This window comes from Channa argus, chromosome 3 (genome assembly GCF_033026475.1).
Source record: "Channa argus isolate prfri chromosome 3, Channa argus male v1.0, whole genome shotgun sequence".
Lineage (NCBI taxonomy): Eukaryota > Metazoa > Chordata > Actinopteri > Anabantiformes > Channidae > Channa > Channa argus.
In genome coordinates, this window is record NC_090199.1 from 20,489,607 (window position 1) to 20,505,000 (window position 15,394).

General features: G+C 40.3%; 1 protein-coding gene across 7 annotated transcripts in view; it reads left to right on the forward strand.

Annotated features, from left to right (window-relative positions):
* The window catches only part of pnpla6 (patatin-like phospholipase domain containing 6), a 33,204-nt gene that overhangs the window by 6,534 nt on the left and 11,276 nt on the right, over positions 1 to 15,394 (forward strand). For all 7 annotated transcript variants that reach the window (XR_010913871.1, XR_010913870.1, XM_067497714.1 and 4 more), the window contains exons 9-29: positions 364 to 444; positions 874 to 1,002; positions 1,434 to 1,514; positions 1,749 to 1,884; positions 2,052 to 2,123; positions 2,265 to 2,365; positions 3,111 to 3,281; positions 4,021 to 4,098; positions 7,729 to 7,934; positions 8,204 to 8,335; positions 8,505 to 8,628; positions 9,374 to 9,487; positions 9,574 to 9,649; positions 10,727 to 10,876; positions 11,054 to 11,117; positions 11,338 to 11,506; positions 11,830 to 12,012; positions 12,151 to 12,269; positions 13,283 to 13,439; positions 14,117 to 14,233; positions 14,369 to 14,438. Coding sequence is in view for 5 of the 7 variants with exons in the window: in XM_067497714.1 (XP_067353815.1) it covers positions 364 to 444; positions 874 to 1,002; positions 1,434 to 1,514; positions 1,749 to 1,884; positions 2,052 to 2,123; positions 2,265 to 2,365; positions 3,111 to 3,281; positions 4,021 to 4,098; positions 7,729 to 7,934; positions 8,204 to 8,335; positions 8,505 to 8,628; positions 9,374 to 9,487; positions 9,574 to 9,649; positions 10,727 to 10,876; positions 11,054 to 11,117; positions 11,338 to 11,506; positions 11,830 to 12,012; positions 12,151 to 12,269; positions 13,283 to 13,439; positions 14,117 to 14,233; positions 14,369 to 14,438 (2,530 nt within the window). In the remaining 2 variants the exon portion in view is untranslated. The remainder of the gene's footprint in view (positions 1 to 363; positions 445 to 873; positions 1,003 to 1,433; positions 1,515 to 1,748; positions 1,885 to 2,051; positions 2,124 to 2,264; positions 2,366 to 3,110; positions 3,282 to 4,020; positions 4,099 to 7,728; positions 7,935 to 8,203; positions 8,336 to 8,504; positions 8,629 to 9,373; positions 9,488 to 9,573; positions 9,650 to 10,726; positions 10,877 to 11,053; positions 11,118 to 11,337; positions 11,507 to 11,829; positions 12,013 to 12,150; positions 12,270 to 13,282; positions 13,440 to 14,116; positions 14,234 to 14,368; positions 14,439 to 15,394) is intronic.

Here is a 15,394-nt window from a genome sequence, read left to right on the forward strand (position 1 = left end):
TGTTAACTGATAAAAGTTGTTTTTGTTACTGAGTTGTTTTAGGGTTAAAATGTAATGCAGACCCAAATGCACAGTGAAGCAAATCTACTGCTGCACTGATCTAAGTGCTTAACTGTTGGAGCTCTAGCCTAAATGACTCATTAGCATATATTAACATTTGAGTCAGATTATCCCTGTTAAAGAACCAGTGGAATATACCAGTTAGGTTGCTCTCATAAGGAGAATTAAGTATTCTACCGCAGGTTTCTAAGGTAGTTATAAAGTCTTAAAATTGATCTTTGTCCTCGTTAAGACATTAGCTGATTATTTGTGTCTGTTGCTTGCTGTGTACAATATTATGAATGTTGTATTCTTGTCTTTTAGGATGGCAAAGAAAGTGTGGTGAAGGAGGTTTACCCTGGGGACAGTGTCCACAGCCTCCTCAGCATCCTGGATGTCATCACAGTGAGTCACAGCCTCTTCTCATTCCAAACACACTTGTGCTGTCTCACACATGTTCATACAGGCTTCGTCAATATACAAACCATTCATACATTCTTGAATGAGATCCAATCTGATATGTCAGTGTATTGGATCCCACCCCTATCCTGCCACAGATTCCTTACACTTCACTTAATTCACATTCAGCAGTTCACTCGCCAAACCATTCCACTGGCATACATGACACACAGAATAATATGTAGTTGTAGCTCAGTTTAATCCCAGTATTAATTAGATGACATCACTGTGGGTTTATCGACTGACTTAACTGTGTTATCCTAAATGATGATGACATTAGGATTTTAAAAATAAATAAATTCATAAAAACAAATTTTACTGCAAGAAAATTGCAGAATTACTAAATGGATTAGTTTTCTTATTGTTTGTGTGCAGGGACACCAGAAGCCTTACAAAACGGTGTCAGCACGAGCTGCAGAGGTTTCCACTGTTCTTCGTTTACCTGTAGAGGCCTTCCTCTCTATATTTGAGAAGTACCCTGAGAGCCTAGTACGAGTAGTGCAGGTGAGGTCTGTGTGCATGTATTTGTGTAACCTGTATGTCAATTTGTAATTATCAATGTTTATACCAATATAATACATAAATCATATTGCTATCAAACACATGCACAAATATTTTCTCTTTCTGCATAATTCATATTATATATAAACGAAACAATAAATTATATTGTATAAATTTATTGGGTATAGTTTATTACTGTCATTTTTTTATGCGAGTTCCCTTTTCTAGTTTTATGACTTGCATAAAAATATGATTATTTTTTAGCTCAAAGTCATTTCTAAAGGGTTTACAAAGTTTCAAGTGACTCTGTATATTTATGGATTTAGTTTCTCTTCTACTTTAGAATAGCAATGTGTTTACTCATACACTCAAAGGGGTTTTGATAAAAGCATGTTTGTTTTTATGTGACATGTCAAATGTTTTTATATTTTCAGATTATTATGGTTCGTCTACAAAGAGTAACAGTCCTTGCCCTGCACAATTATCTGGGGCTCACCAATGAGCTCTTTAGCCATGTAAGTTTATCACACACACATGCAAACACACTCTCCCACTCCCCCACTTAATCCTTAACATACATGTGGATAATATAGTTCGACCTTTATTAGGAATTCTGGATCATTTGCTCAGTACACATACTGTAACTTAAGTCACTGAATGTTTGTGTTATGTCTCTTTCTATTCTGCCACCACATACACAAATTAACCACCCCCCTCCCACATAAATCCACAAACATACATTTCTATAGGAAATGCAGCCCTCGCGTCTTCCACCTCAGTCACCCCACCCTACTCGCACTAGTCCCATTCGCCATGGGAAGCGCTTTAGCAGCCTGACGGTACCTGAGGAGCATCGGGAAGCTGCCATAAAGGGTGAAACTGCAGGTAGCTGTTTATAAATTATGAATTGAAGTTCCATTACAATCACTTTCGGAGGTTCCATTATGCGGTTTCCATTAGCTTATGTATATATCTTGAATGTCCATTTTAACCACAAGTGGTAGTTCTGTTTTTATTGTTTATTAAATGCAGTATATTTTATTTATTTACAGGAGAACAGGGGAAGGATGGAGCATCAGTGCCAGTTCTTAGCAGGACTATCTCCATGCCTGTGGATATAGCTTGTGAGGGACTTTTCTCTAGTTCAGAGTATTGTTAGTTTTAGTCAGAAACATGTATCTGACATGTAAGCTTATTGTGCTGTACTTTTTTTATTTATTTTCTTTATACGTGCATCATCACTCAACTAAAGTATGTCTGTGCAGGTTTACAGAAAGGTCTGAGATCAGACTTTGACATGGCGTACGAGAGGGGACGGATATCTGTTTCTGCAGAGGATGGCAACACACCCCCTACCTTTACTCGGGTTAGTACACTGCAGACTCTTGAGACACAAATGAGATGAAGTTGACTTGATATTCTAGTATTAGGTAATTGCTTCAGAAAGCCCACTGGAATTTGGGAACAAAGGCTAAAACACAATAAAAGAAGAAAAGTATATGAATGATAACAGACCAAAAAAGATTTATACTAGACGGGATTATCTAATAGTAATGTTATCCTGTGGAAAAGTAGGAACATATTCCAAATGTTTGAGTCCTTACTTTGTGAAAAAAATATCTGTATTCCATAACAGTATACCAGAACACGTAAATCTGATAATTACTGTGCAGTATAGAGCTCAGTTGGTAAAGACAGTAGTCCATGAACCACAGGGTCAGTGGTTAGATCCCTGGTCCTGGCTATATGTCAAAGTGTCTCTGGGCAAGACGCTGAACCCCTAACAGCCCATTCACATCCCCAGCTTTGCAGTGTCGGTCCAAACCCGGTAGAAATTGGGTAAGGTTGCGTCAGGAACGACGTAAAAACTGTGCCAAATCAACATGCGGACAACGATCCGCTGTGGCGATCCTGAATTCACGGGATAAGCCGAAAGGACAAAAAAAACAAAAAAAAAACTGTTCAATATGTGAAAAACGCAACTATGTAGGTGATATGTGAAATGTGTCCACTTGTAATCTATTTTTAGTAGTGAGACGTTATATTTATTTAAGGAGGTGATCGGTATCAGCCATTTCCTTTTATGTATATCATTTGATTTTGTGTCCCAGGACCAGCGAGAGAGACGGGTGACGGTAGATGAAGTTCCCTCAGGAATCTACCTGTATCCAGAGGAAGAGTCTGGGGTAGGGGACAATATTTTTACTCCTGTTTCCAGTCGATCCAATGCTGCTCTCTTTGAAGAAGCTCAGAAGGAGATTCTCAAACTCATGAAGATTGAGGTATGTTTACACATTTTTGTAAATATAATTTACTGAGGGATTAAACAAAGAGTGTTGATTCTTTGTGAAAGCTGTTTCAATATCCAAGACATACATTTGTTACATTTTCTAGTGTTTACATCCCCAAAAAACTTACACTTACACGTCTCACAAACATTTAATTAAAAAACTTTTATTAATAAAACATTTATTAAATGTTTGTTTTGTTGTGTTTTTGGCTGAAATAATTAAACCCCAAGTAAAGCAGTACCTAAACAGTCTGTAGGATTCTCTAGTTATGCTGTAAATTGTGGACCAAATTACCAAAAAATGGACCAAAAAATTATTTTCTGCATGACTAAACACATTGTTGCAAATTACCCTGTAGCATCTGCTGACTAATGATCATGTCAAAATGAGGTCTGTCAGTGGGCCCACTGTAGAGCTGAGCCGGCTATAGACAAGAGGGAGTGGGTGCTACATCTATGATATGTTAGCTGTGGTATTAAATTAGTGTAAATGCATTTGATACAGTATGTAGAGAACCATCTCTTTGTGCCTCTTACCAGACATAGCCAATCTTTCAAAATATGTTGCTGTAACTAAGTTAAATGTTGCACAACTGCAGCTTGATCTTCATCCAAAGCCGAACAAAGGACAATGAAGGCATTTCACTTTCGTTTCTCCGCTATGCTTCACTCTTGTCATTATTTAACTGCACTTTGACTTTTTTCCCCTCTGTCTGTATTCTTTAATCCAGGATCCATCATTGTTAAATGGGAGAGTGACTTTGCACCAGGCAAAAGCTGGAGCTGTCTTGGCAAGGCAAGGTGACCAGGTATTTAACACATAAGACACACTGGACTCCTACACATAGACTGATGTTACATTCACTTTGGTCTAGGAGTTAAATGAAGCAACAGAAGACTGCTAGGTGTAACAACAATTCATTATTTTTAATCTTGTATTGGACAAAACTAACAGGAGGCTAAAGCTCAGCTCAGAACAACCAAGTACAAAGTGTTAAAACTGAAATACAGAAACACAAGAAGTAACTAAATGAGGCTAAAAGCATTAGAACATTCACTGGGTTAAACAAAAGGTATGTATAAAAAAACAATTATTAAAAAGCTCTTGCTCAGGCTTGGCTAAGGCCTGAGAACATGGCAAGGCTAAGGCTAACAAAAGCTAACTCAACCCTGGCTGAGGCATAAGGACATGGCACACACGAACAAAACTAGGTAGCGATGTACCATCACAAACAAATTATAATGCCATATAAACTGAAATTAACACAGCACAGGTCCAAGATTTACAAATTCTTACCTTAATAGAAAATATAATAATAACAAGCAGCTCTCAGATTGACACAGCAAGGCAGACTGCCTGAACAAACAAAAAGAACAGCCAGCCAGGGTTCTGGTTTTGTTCCCCTTTTGTATTGGTGTTCTGGGTGGATCTGGATCATTGGATACGTATTGTAACCCAAGATTCTATAGACCTAGCCCTCTTAAGAGCTGTCGCTACTGGTTCTATCCCCATGCGCATGCACAATCGTGAAGATTTTCTTTCCCGCCTTGTCGAGGTGCCGTGCAGACTCCCTCTTGTCCTCTGGTGGGAGCAGCGGGGCCTACAGCTTAGAGGGCTACCTATACTCATAGAATCTGGTGTAACAATACGTAACCAAAGTTCTATTTCGTATAGGCTTCGCGCTAAGAGCTGTCACTATTGGGATAAAGGTGAAGCTGGATGTGGTCAGTGCCCCACTGGAACACTGGAGTTCATAAAGGCACCAAACACACCAGCTCGGGTGCAGCACAGAGGTGCTCATGAACAAAAATTGGAACACAGCCTCCTGCATTGAACTCTTTGTGCTCAAACAGGGTGATAACAATGCACCCACACAGCCTGAATGCTGTTGAGAGAGGGCATGGACGATAATTACGAACTATAAAACTCCCGAGGTAAAGCAAAGCATAACGACAGCACAGGCACATGCAGAGACTGCGCAGGAGGTATGCAAGAAGGATGCATGGCAAGTGAATGTGCATGATGACGCATTACATGCAGACAGAACTATGTTGGGACAGGGGCCAGACATACTGTAACAGTAATAATGCTCAAACTAATAAGTCAGAGGAAGGGAGAATGTGTGGCTGTCTGCAGCACACATTAATCTGTGTCTGGTGATGTATGAGCCTGCATACCGCGCTTCACACCCAACACAGAGTGAGTTAGAGAGAACTCTGAGCGTCCCATAAGTAGAAACGTATAAAAGGACACGGGGAAACCCATGATGACACTGCACAAATAACCTCCACCGACATCCCATTGAAAAGAGTTGTGGATGAGGACTGGTCTTGTAGAGTGTGCACACATGTTCGGTGAGGGCTCCCTCCCCAGTGACACACAAGCTTGTGTCATGGCTTTACACAACCAGTGGGAAAGCCACTGTCTGGTCAGAGGCTTCCCTTGGGAATGCTCTCTGTACAAACAGCTGCTGCCTCTGTCTGAAGGTTGCAGTGAGACTGAAACAGAGCGCGCACACAGGACAGAGATGATGAAACTCTTCCTCCATCTTATTTGTGGGGGGAGGAAGGGGAAAAACCCATCTAATATAGTAACTCTGGATTCTAAGGAGGATGTTATTATTTTAGGCATGAATGTAGGATTCAGGCTCAAAATGGCCAAACGTCCCATCCTCTCTAATAATGAGACAGGAGGGAGAGACTGAGAGCACACACAAATCAATCACTGTTTTAGCTGAGGTCAGGGCTACGAGAAGTGCTGTTTTCAGTGAGAGGAACTTGAGAGAGGTCTGAGATATCAGCTCGAAGGGAGGATTCCTCAGAGCCCGTAAAACCAGTGGTAATTCCCACTGACGCGTCATTGAACCCATCATGGGCCGTTGGCTTTTCACTCCTATTAGAAAGCTCTTAATCGTGCAAGGATGCGCAAAGGCAGATCTCTCTCCAAAACTTCCATGACAGGATGAAATGGCTGCAGTTTTTTTTTTCTCTGTGGATAGGGTGAGATTTCTCTTCACTAAGAGCTGGAGGGGTCCATACTCCTCTCCAAACACCTTCGCTAAAAAGCAGACCATGTTGCTGGATAAGAGGCTGTTGTAGATGGAGCCCTTGCGCCTTGAATGGTCTGTATAACTGCAGGTGGGAGCCCTAAGCTCTCCAAACACTCCCGTTCAGGGGCCAGGACAACAGGTACTGGCCTATTAGCGGCAAATGATAGATCACCCAACAGAGGCTGAATCATTGTAAGAAGCCAATATGCGCTTGTGCACTCTTGAGTCACTACAGTGACTGATAGTTGCTCATCCTGTACCCATCCTAGGAGGCGTGGGATCAAAGGCATAAAAGGAAAAACATAGAAGAGGGCTCTGGGCCATAGGTGATGAAAGAAGGCATCCACTCAGAGAGGTATGTCGTCCTGCGCACTCATGGTGAACCGCGGTGGGCACTGTGTGCTTTTGAGGGAGGTGAACAGATCGACCTCTGCTCTCCCGAATCTGTCCCACAACAGCTGAGCTAGTGAGGGGTTCAGCCTCCGCTCGCTCTGAAGAGACCCTCCCCATGACATCAGGTCTGCAGCCCGGTTTGGTTTTCCTGGCAAGTAAACCTCTCTGTTTTTATGGGTCCAAAGCAAGAGACCCCTGGCTCTTTTGAGCAGGCGGGCTAAGCAAACTGCTTTCTGTTCTGACCATCACATGTTTGTCTTTCAACAGTGGAGCGGAGCACACTGATATGTGTGATATCAATCTGCCGAGGGGAATCCCCGTTCACAGAAAAGGGGGGGTTTTCAGTTACTATCCATTTGTTGTGGCATGTTGGGCTGAGGCAGAGATCACCTTTGGATCTTGAATATTGCTTTGGGAAGCAAAAGGGAGGCTAAACTGAATTCTAGCGGTGGAGTGGCAGGAAAGCCATGTTCCGTCTCTGCCTGTACTCTGGTGACAGTGTCATAGCATGTGACTGTTGCCCTCAGTTTCCCTGGATGTTGACATGCCACTGAAAAGAAAGGGTGGATGGTAAATGTCTCCAACCATTTGGTTGTCCAGCGCTTACCCTAAGGTGAAGAAAAAGCTCTTAGAGGGCGAAGCCTATAAGTAATAAAACCTGGTTGGAGGAAACCTGTTGTAATGGGCCAGTGGATGTCCACAGAGTGATCACATGTCAGCTGAGTGTGGTCCGGACATATGTGCGCACCAATTGCAGACGGGCACTGGCTACAGCAGATTTACATAGACACACCCACTAGACACAGAACTCAGAGGGAGAGGAACAAATAGGGAAGGGGAAGAAAAAAAAGGGCACATCAACCCAACAGAGCTGTCTCCTGTTTAGCTATTTATATATAAATATATCACTGCAACAAAATGTGTCAGATAATACAAAAATATTTTGTCTTCTCTTATTCCTGCTTTCTGTATCTCTTTCTCTTTTCACTTGTTAAGGATGTGAGTCTGCACTTTGTTCTGTCTGGTTGTCTGCATGTCTACCAGCGGATGATAAACAAACAGGAAGCCGTCTGCTTGTTTGTAACTCACCAAGGGGAAATGGTGGGTCAGCTTGCTGTGCTCACTGGAGAACCCCTCATCTTCACCATCAAGGCCGTGCGAGATTGTACTTACCTCAAGATCTCGAAATCGGATTTCTATGAGTGAGGCTTTCATATCTTACGCTGGGCAGTTAATACTGTGTTTGTGTGAAAATACATTTTTTAACTTTCACTGATTGTGAAAGCATTAAAAAGCATTACAGGCATATTAACTGTTAGACTATTTATATCTCATACAGCTTTTACACTTTAAAACAAAAGACATAAAATTGTATTTCCTAGATCTTCCTAGCAACTTCCAGTTTTACTATGGAGCGGTTTAAATTAGTGTTTCTAATAGTTGTGGTTGTGCTGTATGCTTTCTGCTGCAGGATCATGAGGGAGCAGCCCAGCGTGGTGTTAAGTGCAGCCCACACTGTGGCTGTCCGCATGTCCCCTTTTGTAAGGCAGATGGACTTTGCTATTGACTGGATGGCAGTGGAGGCTGGTAGAGCTCTCTACAGGTATTCTACTTCAGCTTTTTCTGGAAGAAAAATGAATAATCATGCAATAGTTTGCTTTGTGCAAACTATTCACTACCACCTAGTTACGTTGGTCTGTTTTTCTTTTTGTTTTTTTTGTTTTTTCTATTTTATGTGGAATTTCTGTGGTTTTGTTTCTTCCTATCTACAGACAGGATGATCAGTCAGACTGTACCTACATTGTTCTGAATGGCCGTCTGCGTTCAGTTATCCGCAAGGCAAATGGCAAGAAAGAACTAGTTGGAGAATATGGCAGAGGAGATCTCATTGGAGTGGTGAGAACAAGGCTCTTTGCCACTCAGTCATTCTCTTATTAAGCTTTTGTATAAAATATGCCCCAGGTATCAAATTAAATGGATTTGGAAATTACTGAGTTAAAATCTTTTAGTTTCACAGTTAAATTACCTATTATTGGAGTTACAATAGAGCAGTCGTGCCAACATGTCCCAGTGCAATATGAGGAGGGTTTTAACATCTAGACAATTAAGCTGTCTTTTTGATTAAACAGACATGAGACCTACATGAGAAACCCAAATATGTTAGTTCAAAAATAAGACCAGCAATGAGATATAAGAAGACCATTTAACAATGACTTGTTTACATGCAGTTAAGTAACCAGGTTACTGGAAATCTGTAAATACAAGTGTAATATACTTTCTTGGACTTATTTTAGAGACCTGACTTACAGATTTAACTGACAGTGAGAGAAAAGGCTGCTCTCGGATTTCCTATTATTGCCCCATCTACGCCCTTTTGTTATGCACACGAACTATTTAAAAAGCTGGTTAGAAACCTGGTTACACATACACATGGCAGAGAAATCTACATAGGGAGATCAGGTTTCCCTAAACCCCTACTGTGATTTTAGAAACCAGGTTTCCTATTTACAGGACTGTTAACTGTAATCTGGTTACTTAAATATATGTAAACACACTGATAATGTATCATCAATGCCATCTTGCTTTCATACATTTTTTGAATTGTGAAACGGTCTCTTGTGTCTTCTTTTGTGTGCTTTAGGTGGAGGCCTTGACCAAGCAGCCAAGAGCCACCACTGTCCATGCTGTGAGAGACACAGAGCTGGTCAAACTGCCTGATGGAACTCTTAACAACATCAAAAGACGATACCCCCAGGTACGTGGCTATATCATTTAAACTCTTGTTGCAATGTTCTATAGTTGTGAACAGGTAAAATAATAAGTCTTCATGTCTGTGTTTAGGTGGTGACAAGGTTGATTCACCTGCTTGGTCAGAAGATTCTGGGGAACCTACAGCAGGTTCGTGGACCATTCTCAGGTGAGGTGACAATAAAAAATATATTATCTGCACTAGTGCTGCACGATCTATCGCTTCAGCATTAAGTCAAAAAAGTTTCTGTGACAAATCGATAAGAGAAGTTTGTTTGATATAACATAAGTTATTCCATTGTAAGGCTTTTTGATACACAGCTTGTTGCTAGTGACATGTAGCCCCTGTGATGAAGGTGAAAGATTGTGAAACGTAGTCAACAGCAGCTTTATGGTGAGCAGCTAAGGCTCCCTACACTCTTATGCCCCCCCAGCTCTTTCTTATCTTGCCTTGTTAGAAAAGTATTCACAGACTGTACAACACAGGGGTCATTCTAGAATCTAGAGCGATCAAAGTCATCTAATGAAAATTCAGCCAACCATCCAACCAACCATCCAACCACTTACTGTTTACCTGGTGGTGTCAATATTAAAACATAAGTTTCTTTTTTAAATAAAAAAAATATAAACTAATAATTGCTGATGCATTATAATGGGTGAACCACCTGTCAGCACATACAGTTGTTAAAATCAGCTCTACCATTACCAACAGTTATATTTGACCCTTATTTTGTATTAATGAATGAAATAATTCATGTTTTGCCGTAATTACCATGATTGTTGTTAAAAATGCATTATTTACCTTGTGGAGTACATTTACTTTTGTGCATTAATGAAAATGTGAATAAACTGCTTAGTACTTTTATTTGAGTTAAATATTTGTACTAGTATTTGTATTTGTAATTTCTTCAGGCCAAAACGTACTAGTTTTTCAAATACTTTTTTTTTTAAGAGTATTGACTTTGTACACAGTGAATCACATATTGCTGTGAATGGGACTGTGTAGCCACAGACTCCTCAGAGTGTCCGTGCTGAGCTCTGTCCCCAGTGACATTATTAGGACCACAAGTGGTAATGTTGTGGCCGATCGGTGTACATGTATTACAATGTTTGTTTTTTCCAATATTATGTAGCCCTAATGTGCAAATAAATATATTCCACTCCCCTGGCTTTGTTAATTTTGTCAAGTGTATTTTGCAGTCCTCATTCACACTCTGTGTTTTTTTTGTTTTTTTTAATCTTTAAGGTTCAACCATAAGTCTGCCCAATATGGCCACTACTGCTGATGTAACCAACCCTGCCAGCAACCTCTCCACTGTAGCTGTGCTGCCTGTATGTGATGAGGTGCCGATCAACGCGTTCAACCTGGAACTCAGCCATGCCCTCAATGCTATTGGTAGACCAATACAGTTCCAGTTTATCCATTATTGCTGGATTTCTGCGTAGTTACTGATTATACCACAAGAACACATCACTGCACTAAATGATACTGCCAATATGCTGAAGTAACAGATTTGAATACACACATAGACATTTAATGTTTTTTACTGCTTTCTATGTTTGTCTCTTGCAGGGCCCACTCTGCTGTTAACCAGTGAGATAATTAAAGAGCGACTGGGTGCATCTGCTTTGGACAGGTCAGTTGGAACTGCAAATGTGTTTCATTTCATTTTAAGCTCGTGTGTATTATTCGCCTCATCTCACTATACTAATCACAAGTTCTTTCTCTCATCACAGCCTTTTTTTCTGTAAAACATTGTCAGACCAATATGTTCCTGTAAATTTTCTATCCCTTTCAGTCACTGTTGTTTTAGTGTATTATTCCTGCATAATTATCTCCGCTTTCCTCTCTATCAGTATTCATGAGTACCGGCTATCCGGCTGGCTGGCCCAGCAGGAGGACATCAATCGGATTGTCCTGTACCAGACTGACAATAGCATGACCCCATGGACCCAACGCTGCATCCGCCAGGCTGACTGCATTCTAATTGTTGGCCTGGGAGACCAGGAACCTACACTAGGGGAGGTGTGTGTGTGTGTGTGTGTGTGTGTGTGTGTGTGTGTGTGTGTGTGTGTGTGTGTGTGTGTGTGTGTGTGTGTGTGTGTGTGTGTGTGTGTGTGTGTGTGTGTGTGTGTGTGTGTGTGTGTGTGTGTGTGTGTGTGTGTGTGTGTGTGTGTGTGTGTGTGTGTGTGTGTGTGTGTGTGTGTGTGTGTGTGTGTGTGTGTGTGTGTGTGTGTGTGTGTGTGTGTGTGTGTGTGTGTGGGAAGTGAGAAGGACAACAGTGGCAATGATCTACTCAAATACACTTATACTCTTCATGTTTCTTTTTCCTACTCTCATGGTTTCAGCTGGAACAGATGCTGGAGAATACAGCAGTCCGGGCTTTGAAACAGCTAATCCTTCTGCACAGAGAAGATGGCCCAGGCCCCTCCAGGACTGTTGAGTGGCTCAACATGCGTAGTTGGTGCTCTGGACATCTGCACCTCAAGTGCCCCCGTAGGGTTTTCTCCAGACGCAGTCCTAGCAAACTGGTACAAAGCCAGCTTTTCTTTCACCAGTACCTGTTTGTTTAATTGGTATTCTTTAGCATATTAAATTTAACCGGAACCCTAAAAACATATGAATGATTGATTAATTGTGCTTTGAACACTTTTACATTTTTTCTGCAGAGAGACGTATATGAGAAGGTGTTTGAAAAAACAGCAGACAGACACAGTGATTTCTCTCGGCTGGCCCGAGTCCTGACGGGAAACAGCATCGCCTTGGTGCTAGGAGGAGGTGGAGCCAGGTGAACTGAGTACCGAATTGAGCCTGTTTCAGACATGAACTCCAGATAATGCTAGAAGAATTCAGCCTCGAACATTATCTGTAGAGGCGTTTGTAACTCACAGCGGGTGATGCCTGAGTGAGAAGCGTCCTCAGGCGTAAACATCCTCTCCATTTCCACGCGCACAGGAGGCACAACGTGTTATAACATTTTAAATTTAGGAAACAGAGTTTAGTTTACACCACATCGTACCTAACATTGCAACTAATTTAAAAAAAGGTTCCATCGCTCGACTACAGCGGCAGTTCAGTAATAGTAATAGTAATCATTGACCCACCCACTCCAAACTATTCGGGACAGAGCAGCATGCTACACACACACAAGCTCACACCCATGATACTGACATTGGAGTAGGAAGCCTCTTTCAGACATGCAGTGGAATTCTGACATTATCCTGAATTTTTTAGGAGTTGGTGTCTATAGGCATGAAAAAGGTCAAAATAAAATGCTCCCGACATTATCCGAATTATATCCTACAAGCCCAATATTGCAATGTAAGTTATGTTATATTAAAGGCCACTCCAGGCACTGAATTGTCCTAACATTGTCTGGAGTTTGTTTGAAACAGGCTGGGGGCTCATAGGATATTATCTGAATAATGGGAGTGTTTTTATTCTAAAATTTTCGTTCACTCCTAAAAAAGTCAGGATAATATCAGAATTCTTCTGCATGTCTGGAAGGGTCTTTGTAGAGTTTGTGTTGACAGTTTAGTGTTTTTTAAATATAATCTTAGCAATGCAGCCTACAGATGCTATGTGTCAGCAGCCCTTAAACGCCCCTTCATTTTCCCATTATGTAAGGTAATGCAGATAATGATCTTTAATGTGAGAATACACATGTCTTATGACCCAAATATACAGAATAGGGTGGCAATAGAAAAAAAGACCAATGTAAAGGTTTAGTAAAAATATTCTCTTTTATGTATTATTTTATGTTTCTGCCTGGTGTTAACATGTTGCTTCTCTCTTGTGCAGAGGCTGCTCTCATGTGGGTGTGATCAAAGCTATGGAGGAAGCAGGGATTCCTATTGACATAGTGGGTGGGACCTCCATTGGTTCGTTCATTGGTGCACTGTATGCTGAGGAGAGGAGTGCTGTCAGAACCAAACAGAGAGCCAGAGAGTGGTCCAAGGTACTATACCTCTACAATATATCCATCTATTTATATAATGTCTGCTTTGACTGTTTATATATGGTCGGGTACAAAAGTTTGCATCCCCTTATTGGAGTTGGCAAAAAGTAAAATAATTTTTTTTTTTTTTTTTTTTTTTTTTTTTGTTTTAGCAACATAATATTTACCTTTAAACAATTGATCACGGAGGAGGCCACCTTTTGCATTATATTTTTATTGCATTATAATTTTCATGATTTTACTTGAATGTTTTTATACACTGCTTCACCAGTTTCAATAAGAAGTGACACACATGGTCAAGGAGTAAATGAAAAAAGTTTATTGAAAATTATATTAGTGCAGAAGTTTGCATCCCTCTTCTTAAAATAACAAAAATTAACCAACCCTAATTTTTGATGAAGGCACACTTGAACTAGCTGAACATGATGTTACATATTATGTTTATGAAAATAAAATCTTTTACTCTACCATTTCAAATGGATGCAAACTTTTTCACCCAACTTCAAGGTAACCATTTAACTTCCTAAAATGATCCAATGTTTAGTTTACCCAGCAGCCTTTAATTCTACTTTAAATGTAATAAAGATGGAGATTTGTAGAACCTAATGAGAAACAGAAATGAACAAGAACTTGAAATGAATAAGATTCTGACCAATTTTTTATTTTTTCTTTAATAGGCAATGAACTCAGTATTTAAAACAGTGCTGGACATTACCTATCCCATAACCTCCATGTTCTCTGGCTCTGCCTTTAACACAAGTATCTACAAAGTCTTCCAGGACAAGCAAGCTGAGGTAAGAGGTTGCAGCACAAAATCATTTCAGTTCAGAGACAATGATTGACCACATCATTAAGGTCTGCTAGAAGATGATCAGTGATTGGGGAAAATTCTAAGGGTTTTGGCACTGAAATTGTTTGTCTGTCCCTAGGACCTGTGGCTGCCATATTTCAACGTCACCACTGACATCACAGCCTCGGCCATGCGTGTCCACCAGGACGGTGAGTGACACCGGAGCTGAATTCTGCTACCCTTCTCTATCATAATTCTGTTTTTTTCCACATTTTAGACAAGCTTAGGACAGCACTTAAGTACTTTTACAGTATTTCCCTACAGTATATTAGCCAGAATTATTTAATAAGAGCACACACACATACATACATGCACAAAATATGGAGCATGAGTAATTGCAGTAATTGCAGGGCATGAGATTTATGAGATTTTTTTTTTAACATGTAACACAACTCAGTACAGTACAACTGCCCTGAATCACAGAAAAGTCTTTGGCATTATAATCAATATGTTTTACAATTAGTGAGCATTGTTTGTAGCAGTCAGAAATAAAAACTGCACCGTCATTTAAGCTGTTACATAAAAGAATATTGGCATGTTGGTGAAGAATATTGATAGATATCTAAAGCCATATACCGGCGGATAAACTGTGTTAGTTTAACAGTGTCAACACCAGATGAAGGACCATTTGAAAAAGTGCCTCATTTAAGAAGCACAGAAAATGTGGTATAACTAGTCAAAAATTAGATAGAAGCCTAAAACTGTTGCTCACAGATTATGTCGTAAAGGCTCCAGCCATTTTTAACATGGTGTTGGTTGGGCACAATTACGTTAGGAAACGGTGAAATGATAAATACATGTCTGAATTCATTTTAGATTGCAAACATATTGTTCCTCCACAAACATGCTTTGAAACATGTTTCCATCGTATTTAGAATATGCTGCACCCTAGGGCTTAGATGGAGATTTCACAAAAAAAAAAGGCACTATGTAGATGTTTGTATGCTAGTGTCTGTACTTACTGATAAAAATGCACCATCACTAACATTATATAAAGTAGATCTTCATAATCGAAAATTGCCCCACTATCAACTCTGCAAATTCAGCAAGCTCTTTTTCTATTCCATGTACATTTTTAGCATAGCCAATATAATGCCACTTTGTA